This window comes from Oscarella lobularis, chromosome 13 (genome assembly GCF_947507565.1).
Source record: "Oscarella lobularis chromosome 13, ooOscLobu1.1, whole genome shotgun sequence".
In the NCBI taxonomy this organism is placed as follows: domain Eukaryota; kingdom Metazoa; phylum Porifera; class Homoscleromorpha; order Homosclerophorida; family Oscarellidae; genus Oscarella; species Oscarella lobularis.
The window spans coordinates 1,876,244-1,887,243 of record NC_089187.1 but is presented as its reverse complement, the minus strand read 5'-3'; the positions used below and the strand labels follow the sequence as shown (position 1 = coordinate 1,887,243).

The window sequence follows — 11,000 nt, the reverse complement described above, 5'->3', positions numbered from 1 at the left end:
GAAAAGCGACTGCGATGGCTTCCGCTGCTGTCCGCGTCCGACGACTCGTACTCGTCAAGATGACTCAGAGTCAAATTGATGCCGAACGAGGAGACAATGCCTATATGGTAATAGCACGGATTGTAGAGACATGGTAATAGATCGTCCATTTCTTATCAGAAAAATAAACGATTTTTCTCTTTTCACCTTTTTTGATTGCCAAAACTTCCGCATCGGTGCTTTGGGAATAGAAGACGTTTTGAATCACGCCGTTGCTGTCTTGGACGAAATAGAATTCTCCGGCGAGCTTCTTCGCCAAATCCTTGTCCGGTTGAGAACGTTTTATGACGAAGAGGGGATCGCTGACCAAACCGCGAGGATTTTCCACTTTCATTTCGAGCAGCCACGACGACTCGGAGTATCGCCCGAGCGAAAAGAGTTTGATCTAACAGGTAAAATTTAATTAGGAGGACTGAATTTATTTAATGACGTCACGCTTAATTAATCGAGTTAAAAAATGGTCGCTACGCCGTTCTCGTGCGAATCGAAAGCGGTAGCAAGGAAGTGCCATTTTCTCACGATTTAGCGTGTGTCCGACTGGCCGCTTTCGTAAACTATTTTAATTGACAATCTTCCGGAGCACTTCCGGGAATTAGCTTCGTTTGTTTCGTTTGACTTACCTCAGCGGCCATTCCAAGTCCTCCACTCGTCTTTGATTGAAATCCCAATTGCATGACGTAATCGTAGAGTAGACAGCGAGCTGACTCGTGCGCATAGCCTAGTTCTACGCCGGCTTTCGCTTCTCGAAAGCTTTGGCCTTCGATTGCTTCATGCTCGCCGCGCTTCCCGGCAGCGTGTGCAAAGATGCAGACGATTAGAAAAGTCGCGACATAAACGCCGTTGAAAGCCATCATATTTGCCGCCGCTTTGCTAAATGAAAGATCTGAGGCTTTACATGGCGCGGGTGGTTAAAATAGTCTCGTTTCCAGACTCTCTCCCGCCGGAGAGAGTCTGAGCACGAGACTACCGTAGTCTAACACTGGTTGACTGACACACTTACATTGGCTATAACGATAGCGCTTGTCCTGCATCATACATACATGTAGGTGCAGCGCACTGAAACATCACTGTTTTTACTGATGCTTCAAATCTAATGTCATTTTTTCGGAGGATTTTGTGACGTCGTTAAAACCTATTCATTAACTTAATTAACAGATCTAAGACTGATTTCGCAGTATGCACGGTTTCTTAGTCATCCGTTATACAGTTCAGGCAGATAGCTTTTGTGACGGACTAACTAAAGATTCAAAAGTTCTTGCATGCACTAGTTTTCCTGAAGCATGCAACACGATGCGCGAGGAAGTGTCTTCTTACTGTATTGCTTTAGAAACTGACTTCACCGCTCATACGTACCTAATTGCTTGTCCTCGTGTGAAAACCTCGCAGTAGCGCCACTGTATGTATAGGCAAGGTATCACGCCTTTGGGGCACGTGCATCCGGTTGCCGGTTACTCAGAACTCCGAACAGACATCTAGATGCGCTGCGGGATTGTTCGCTCGCGGAATGGCAGGAGAAACTGCAGTCACCTAATTGCTTTTCCTCGTATAGCATGCAGTAGCGCCACTGTATGCTTTCCGATAACGCACGCCTTTGGGGCACGTCCATCCGGTTGACGGTTACTGAGACAATAGTTAATCGCAAGATGCGCTGCGGGCACCGAAAATGAATTGTTCGCTCGCGGAATGGCAGAAGGAACTATTCTCACCAAACAGTGGGATTATCATTAGGTATAGTGCACGTTTAGGACAGAAAGAGACGCGAAAATCTCAAAACAACGAGCTCTTATAAAGGCGACGTTATGTTAGGATTCCTTACCGTATCCGTATGACCCCGATCAAGCTTCCTTGGGAGCTTGTCCAACTTCTGTCGATAAAAAGGGGTTGGGCGCTTACTATGTGTATGTACATTAGTACTAGTCGTTCTCGTCGTCAGGTCCGGCTTTGTAACAAGATATTAAGTCACTCTGCATTACAAACTACCGACACTTCGAGCAAACGCCGGGTACATCCGGTCTTTTGTTCTTTTTCTCCATTTCCACTGAATGAAGGTGCTGTTGTGCCGGCGTTCGCCAACAGGCCGATGCCGTAAACGGTCAATAGGTCTTAGAAACTAACTGAGCGGTCGCGGTGCTCCACTCTATGGCTATAAAGTAGCCAGTTTTCACCCGACTTCCGAACCGTGGGTACACGTGCAGAGAACGGCGACGCGGATTTTATTGTTGTACGAGAGAGTTCTGTCAGGCTTGCCAGAGGCAGGCAAAACTAACGCCCGGAACGTCGCGAAATTACCGTTTATAACTGCAACGACGCACTGGCTTGAGAGCTAGTCAGGACGGGGTTTTCGTTTTGTTCCTTCAGAGCTAGTAATAAATCGACTTCGGCTTAAGACAGAACGGTTAATTTGAGCGCGGCGAGTAGCGCGGCTTTGGACTCAGAACCGTTTTGCATGCGCGCTGTTTGTCTCGTTATTACTAGCTCTTTCCCGAGCATCTTTTGTCTCTCTAGAATGGAAAAAATCTGCCTAGCGCCATTTTTATTGCTCCTTTCTAGCTGCGCAATCCGCTTTGCAGCGGCTTCGAATTGTGCAAGTAATTTGCGTCAATTGCACAAATTTATTCACTAATCGAGATTTCATCGTCTAGTCGATTGCAAGTATACCGAATGGACGCCTTGGAGTTACAGTTACACACGCGGACAATCTTATCAGTGGAACCTTGAAAAGCGCCACTTCCGAAAGAGATCGGTCACTCAATTCGATTTCGGAAGCGGAACCGCGTGTCCGGCACTCACAGACGATACGCTCATATCCACGAAAAGTTGCCAAGTCACTAGCGTGGACGCATTCCCCCCTTATCATTTTTACATTATTGAAGATGCGAGATCTGGTATGACAGGGACTGATTCGTGTTATGTAAGGATTTTAACAACGACAAGAAAAATGACGTTTGTATGAATTTCGTCTTCGCTACATCTAGGTAAACAGCGGCTGCGAGAGCTGGAACACAAAATGGCAATATGGTCCGGTCGATGCCGGAGTGCAGTGCGATTCCGGCAGTCCGACTGATAGTTCGGACAAGTGCAAAATGATTCACGATGATCTCACTGACAGCGACTACGCCAGGTGCACTGGAACGCCCTACACCTGCCTGCCGTGCCAGAACCAGGACGGCTACACGTGCACGCTGAAGAGCGGCTATTGCGTTATCGATTCGTTGTGTCATGCACCATCCGAAAAGAATCCGGATAACCAATGCCAGGTTAGCTGCTCCCACGCAATTTCAAAAGCAGATTGTTTAATAAACTTAGCCGGGCTCCTTTAACTGTCTTTTCCTTTTCCCTGGTCTCCGAGGACTTTATCTCAAAGACTAGGCAAAGGGGTCTGGCACAAGCAAGACTAAATAGAACTGACCTCTCTGTTTTCGGGGCAGTGGTGCGACGTCTGTTCGCAAAACGACGCATGGACGGACATGAACGGGCAGCAGTGCGACGACGGCGATCTCTGCACGAAAGACGACCAGTGCCGCGATGGCACGTGCGTCGGGACGTCGTTTACCTGCGAAAGTTGCGAAGAGTGCTCCGGCGACGGCTGCAAAGTGAAGGACGGCTTCTGTCAGATTGACGACGTCTGCTACAAGGACCAGGATTCAAATCCCGGCAACACACAGTGTCTGGTGAGAAGAATATTTTACCTGTTGCATGTCCCGGAACTTTATCTCGGTCATTCAGATATGCGACTCTTCGAAGTCCAAGTCTGTCTGGACTTCGCGAAACGTGGAGTGCGACGACAGCGACCCTTGTACGTACAACGACTTTTGCCAGACGGATGGCCTGTGCGAAGGCGTTCTCCTCTCCTGCAATCTTCCGTGCGAATCGTGCGACGGGACGAATGTGTGTCAAGTCGAAGGATGCGTGATCGACGGCGCGTGCGGCTGTCTCGTCGACGGCGAGTGCTACGCAGACGGCGCCGAAAATCCGGCCAATCAGTGCCAGTTCTGTCACACGGGAAACAGCCGAACGGCGTGGACCGACTACGCCGACGGCAAGGAGTGCAATGACAGCGATCCGTGCACGAGAGACGACGCTTGTCACTTTCAAATTCAATCGGCGGTCTGCAGCGGAACCGACTTTTCGTCGGAAGCCGCCTGCACGGAAGTGAGTCCGTGCGTCAAGGAGACGTACTGCGACGGCACCGAGTGTCGACCCGTTTACTACGCGTCCGATCGTCAGTGCTACGCAAACGCGGACAAATGCGATTATCCGGACCTGTACTGTAGCGGGAATCACGCCGAGTGTCGCTACTGCGTCGACGAGGGCGCGTGCACGTCGGTGACGCCGGCGAACTCGCCCAAGCCCGTTCGCGGCGTCGACTTGCGCTACGCGACGACTTTCGTCTACAAGACGGGAACGTCCGAGTATCTCGACGTCGTCTACGCGCCGAACGGGAAGGGCTATCTGATGCTGACGAGTGCGAGTACAATTCGAATTCGATTTCAGAACTACACCGTTCCGTGTGACGACGTCGCGTTTCACTGGCAGATTGTTCGCACGGCTGACGACGTCGTCGTCTATTCGCAGGTCGACGAAGCGGGCAGCGACGGAACGTTGGACGTCGAGGCGGTCGATCAATTGTCGCTCGACAACGGCGCGGTCTATCGAATTGTCGTCGATGTGAGGAACGTGCGAAACGTAAGTTCGGTCGACGAATCGAACAATGTTCTGGTCGACGTGACGGCTCCCCTTATGGGGGACGTGTACGACGGAAGTGCCGTCGAAGGCGACCGCGACTATCAGACGAGTACGACGACGATTACGGCGCATTGGGACCCGGATGCATTAGTCGACGACGAAAGCGGCATGAATACGAGTTCGTACGAGATGGCCGTTGGAACGACGGCCGGCGGCACTGACGTTAGCGACTACGGTTATTCCGACGTGTCGAGCGCAACGGTGAACAGTTTGAATCTCGTGGACGGGGTGACGTATTATGTGACGTTGAAGGTGTCCAATTTGGCTGGACTTGTTTCGACGGGTTCGTCGGACGGCGTCACTGTCGACGTCACGGAACCCGTTCCCGGAACTCTGACGATCGTCGCTAGTACGACGGACCCGAGCCAAATCGACTATATTGTGAATCGGACGAGTCAAATAGTTGCTTATCTTAGCGACTGTCAAGATCCCGAAAGCGGTATATTGGAGACGAAGTATCGCGTTTGCGTTCGAAAGGTTACCGAGTCGACGGACACGACGTGCAACGACGATCGCGTCTACACCTGTTCCGATTCTCTTTCGTGCTTCATGGACATTGAACTGGACGTCTACGAAGACAACGAAATCCTCGACGATGACGTTTTGATATCGGGGTATTACTACACTGTTGTTCTTCAAGTGACCAACGGTGCTGGAGCCGTTGTGACGCTTTCCTCCAACGCTGTTCTGGTCGACTATAGTTCGCCTACGGTCGGAACGGTGCTCGACGGCACGTCCGATCCTGAAGCGGACTTCCAGGCTGACAATGCGTCTCTTCATTCCAGGTGGTCTGGCATAAAAGACGAGCAGAGTGCGCTCGATTATTGCCAGTTGGCAGTTTTCAAAAATTTTGGCTTTGCAGACGAGCAAATTGTCTCGCCGTTCGAAGTCGTTCCGACCGAAGGCGAAACGACCGTAACGAACCTCGTTCTTTATACGGGAACGCGTTACTATTCCGTCGTCAAGTGCTACAACAAAGCGGGACTATTCTCCCTCTCGTCGTCAGACGGGGTCCTAATCGACGCCTTTCCTCCGACGCCGACCGAAATCAAAGACATACGTTACGAAGAGAAGTTAGCCGACGTAAACACCGACTCTGACTTTCAGACGTCGTTGGACGGAATCAAAACGAAGTGGAAGGTCTTTTCGGCGGCCAGCGGGCTCGACGTTTGTAGTTGGTCATTGAACGACGGCGACTGGAAGGATATACCGCCCTACAACGCAACTCACGTTCTCACCATGCAGCTGAGCGTCGGCGACTTGTACGTCGCTGCCGTTCAATGTACGAGCTTCTCGGGGCTTACGACGATGGTGAAATCGGACGGAATTACGGCGGACTCTACGGCACCGTTTGCCGGAACTGTTATCGACTTGTGTCCCGATTTCTGCGGCGTTGACGACGACGTTTCCTACACGTCGAGCGTCGACGTCCTGCGCTTTCGCTGGCACAACTTTGGCGACGCCGAAAGCGGCATTGCGTCGTACGCTTGGAATTACGACGAGGCGTGCGACGGCTTCTTTCTTCTGCCCGGTTTTCGCAATATTCCCGATGGGCAAACCGAGGCGGTTGGCAACGTCACGCTCGTTCAGAACACCGTCTACTGCGTCACGGTGCGCGCCACAAATAGAGCCGGGATGACAATCGATGCCCATAGCAATGGTATTCTTGTCGATCACACGCCGCCGGACGAAGTCGCCGCGATGGACGGCACGAGTCCGACAACCGACATCGACTCGCAGACTGACAGCACATCGATTACGTTCACGTGGTCGTTGATTACCGACGCCGAATCATACATACTCGAGCTCCAAGTCGGTCTCGGCACGGTGCCGAACGATTGCGACGTCGTTCCTATGACGCCCGTGGGTAACGTGACGACGGCTTACACATTTGACAATCTCGATCTCGTTGTCGGTCTTGTCTATTTTTCAAAAGTTTGCGCGACAAACGGCGCTCGTTTGAAGACGTGCGTTCACACGGACGGCATCCTTATTGACGATCCGCCGCCGATTGATGACACCGGTGTCGAAATTGGCTTTGTTCCGCCTCCTATTTACTATCAGGCGAACGAAACGCATCTGTCCGCTTACTGGTACAAATATCCGGCGTCGGTTGACGTCGGTCACTTTGCTATGGGAATCGGAACGTCGTATGAGAGTTCTGATGTCATGGACTTTGTTGGTGTTGGAGCGAATGTTTCACACGGAGCAAACGTCTTTCTCGACACGGGCATTCCGTACTACGCTCTCGTGAAATTTTTTGATTCTTCTGGTGAAGAACTAGACACGAGGTCCTCTTACGGCGTGGTTGTTGACGTCACGCCGCCAATTGTTCCGGCGACGTCGGTTCAATTTCGCTTTTCTGACGAAACGATTATTGAAGCACGGTGGGACGATTTCGTTGAGACAGAGACATTCGTTCGTTATTATAAATGGGCCGTTGGTACGACTCTTTGCGGCGCCGAAGTCCACACCTATACGAACGTTGGTCTACAAAAAACGGCGACTCGTCAAGTTGAATTCGTTTCGGGTATCACCTATTACGTTGCTGTCGCGGCGTTGAATGCCGCCGGACTGACGTCAAAGGCGTGCTCCGACGGCGTTCTATACGACGATAGTCCGCCTGTTGCCGGAAGCGTCCGAGACGGATCGGAAGCTGGTAAGGATATTGACTACGAGAGAAACGAGATAACGATCGCGGCGAATTGGGACGCGTTTGTCGACGGCGAAAGCGGGGTGACGCGGTGCTTCGTCGGAATCGGCACCAGCCGCGTTGTCGACGACAAAGTGCCTTTTGTCGAGGTGTCGCCTAATGTAACTGAGTACGAGTTTGTCCACGTGGCTTTGGAGTTCGGCAGGACGTTTTACTCACTCGTCAAATGCACGAACGGCGTTGACTTGACAACAGTTGGATCTTCTGATGGTGTCGTATTTGACGACACTCCGCCCATTGCAGGCACTGTAGCGACGTTACAGTATCAGTCTTCTTCAAGCAAGCTGGAAGCGACATGGAAAGATTTCCGAGATGCGGAGAGTTTTGTTGACAGATGCGCCTGGGCGATCGGAACCGAGAAGAATCATGAACAAGTGCAGAACTTTCAGAGTGTTTATCTGAATGAAAAAGCCGTTGCAACTGGGCTATCTCTAAGAACTGATATCTCGTATATCGTCACTGTTCAGTGTGTTAACGGTGCCCGTCAGTGGGCCAGTGCGTCGTCTGACGGTCTGATTATTGACATGTCTCCGCCCGACGGCGGTCAAGTTTACGACGGCGCTGAAGGCGACATTGATTGGCACGATTCTACGATTGGCATTGATTCCCACTGGTCGGACTTCAGCGATCCCGAAAGTGGCATAGTCCAGTACAAGTGGTTTCTTGGAACGTACGCAGGCGGCTGCGAAGTCGCTTCGGTGTTGAACCTTCCGCCGGACTCGACTTTGTACAGCTGCCAGCAATGCGTTTTCCTCGCTGGCATGAGATACTATATAACGGTCATAGCTGTAAACGGAGCAGGACTAAAGATGAGCAATGCTTCAGACGGTTTCGTCGTCGATCTAACGGAACCAAATTCGGGAGTTTTGTCCGATCCCAAATGGTTGACGAACGATTGGCTCCAGTTCACGTGGACGGGCGGCGACGACTACGAAAGCGGACCGCCGCAGTGCGTTCTTGTAGCAGTAGGCAGTGAAGGCACGTTGACCCAGAATCAGCTGCAAAACAGCAGCAACCAAGTCGTCTTCGTCGAGAGAACGAGTCTTCCCGAAGCCGACGTTCTGACGTTGTCGATCAATTGCACAGATCGAGCCGGCCTGTCGAGTGCGTCGCCGATCATAGCCGTCGACGCTTCTCCTCCCATTCCAGGTGCCATTTATTTGCTCTACTACGACGCCCTTTCCATAACGATCAGATGGGACAATTTTTATGATCCTGACTCGGTGCTGACGACGATGACGCTGCGCTTCAGCACCGCGTTCTTTAACGATAGCGTTTCCACTTCAGCATCGGACACTCAGTATACCTATCATGCTTCGAAGGCAGTAGGGGTAATTGGAAACGTGTATGACGTCTCAGCGAGCGCTCGCAGTGCAGTGGGTCTCCAATCGCCGTCCGTCGTCGACATTTTCAACTTCAGTCATCCTCAATCCTCGCTCGATTTCAACTATTGCTGCGATATAGAGCTCTCAGTCCCCTCGAATACGACAATTCGTACCCGGTGGAATTGGCGATGCGGACTCAACGACGAGTCGACTCGACTTGGATACCGCTACAGATATAGCATTGGAACCGTTCCCGATGGAAGCCAGATACTTGACTTTACCGACGTCGGTATAGCGAGAGAGGCGCTCTGCGATGACTGCGAGCTCATCCAAGGTGCTTACTACTACGTCGCACTGCACGCGTCTTCGGACAATTTTCAAACGTTCAGTAGTCGACAGTCGAGTCCGTTTCTCATTGATGTGACGCCGCCCGTGTCTTCTGGGCCCGTGCAGGATGGGCTAAATGGCGACAAAGACTACTATGAATTCGACGAAACGTTTGCAGCTACGTGGGTCGGTGTCCACGATCCCGAGACTTCCATCAAGTACTGCAACGCATCGGTGCTGGAAAAAAGCGGCGGGACTGTTTTATGGAATATGAACGCGATTCCTTATGCAAGCGTTTCCGGAGACCATTTGCCGTGGACTCACGCGCACGCTTATCGCACTCGATTCGTCTGCGTATCGGGCGGCGGACTTTCGGCCGCAAAGGAATCCGACGGCTTCACGGTCGACGCGACTCCTCCCACGGTCGGCCGCGTTGCTATGGCAATTTTGAGCGAGGTGCGATTGCTGGTTAATATATCGGGAACTTGGTCGGGATTCAACGACGCCGAGAGCCGAATCGCGTTCTACAGTTGGTCTCTCGTCGAGTCGTCCGAAACGTACGCCGACAAACTCTTTGTATTTGTGGGAACCGAAACGTCTTTCACCGCAACGGTGAATTTAACAAGGGGCCAATGGTACGAAATTGTTGTGCGTGCGACGAACGGTGCCGGTTTACAGACGCACGGCAGTTCTCCGGCGACGGTGTACGACTTGACGGCGCCGATTGGTTCCTTCGTTAATGACGGCAGTATGACCGACGACGTCGATTATGTGACGTCAGCGAGCGGTTTTGAGTCCTCGTGGGGCGAAATGAGCGATCCCGAGACGAAAATTGTCGAATGCTTTTGGTATGTCGGTAGGGAGCCGAACGGCTCGAGCGTTCTATCGCCGCGCGCGGTCGCTGTCGGTGCGGGAAGCGGTCAATGCGACGACTGCGTGCTGAGCAGCGGTGTGCGTTATTATTCCACGCTCTCGTGCTACAACGAAGCCGGACTTCAAGGCATTCTTTCTTCAGACGGGGTTCTCGTCGATGTAACGCCACCTGTCGCCGGCCGGGTTTACAGTGGCAACGCGCAATCTCTTCGCATGCAGTATAGGAGCAATTTGCACGTGATCAACTGCAGTTGGGAGGCATTTACTGACAAGGAGAGCGGAATTAGTACGTATACTGTGTGTTTGGGCAAGATGAAGGGCACGTGCGACATGGCAGTAGCAGAGGGGCTCTCCTCCGATGTGTCGCTATGGACTTTCTCTGGGCTTGAATTGGTAGACAAAGAATATTACTTCTGTACTGTCACCGCGCAGAATCGAGCTGGTCTAAACGCAACTGCGTCGTCCGACGGCGTCAAAATTGACCTAACGAAGCCCGTTGCCGGTACGGTTATTGACAGCTCTGACGGCAAGTCTTCCTGCAGATCAGACAACGCTACTACCATTGCTACCTGGTCTCATTTTTCAGACGTCGAGTCGGGCATTGTTGAGTATGAGTGGGGTGTTGGAACGGTAGCTGGATCTGATGACGTTCTTCCTTTTGATTCTGTTGGTCTGAAAGAATCAGCGACAAGCAATGCCACGATGCCAGTTGGAATGGTGTATGTTTCGGTGAGGGCGACGAACGGTGCGGGATTGACGGTCGTTGGAGTTTCTGATGGAAAGCGGGTTTATGAGTTTGGGCATGTTCCTTCGAGCTGTGTTTTGTTTGAGTCTTAGGATGGGATGCATGGTCAGTGTGCGCCCACTGACAAGAGTAGTCATTCGGCGTCCTTTTCCATACGCCAGTGTTCTCCTAAAAGTGCTGTCTTTACATGTTTCCTTTTTCTCATGCTTTTACCATTTAGAAAAATCAATAA

General features: G+C 51.7%; 1 protein-coding gene across 1 annotated transcript in view; it reads left to right on the top strand.

The window, feature by feature from the left end:
- Positions 1-11,000, top strand: part of LOC136194583 (uncharacterized) — an 11,362-nt gene extending 362 nt beyond the window's left edge. Inside the window, exons 2-8 of the mRNA XM_065983770.1 lie at positions 2-107; positions 160-431; positions 2,545-2,627; positions 2,682-2,950; positions 3,015-3,296; positions 3,468-3,710; positions 3,766-11,000. Of these exons, the coding sequence (XP_065839842.1) occupies positions 2,546-2,627; positions 2,682-2,950; positions 3,015-3,296; positions 3,468-3,710; positions 3,766-10,860 (7,971 nt within the window). The 5' untranslated portion in view covers positions 2-107; positions 160-431; position 2,545 and the 3' untranslated portion in view covers positions 10,861-11,000. The remainder of the gene's footprint in view (position 1; positions 108-159; positions 432-2,544; positions 2,628-2,681; positions 2,951-3,014; positions 3,297-3,467; positions 3,711-3,765) is intronic.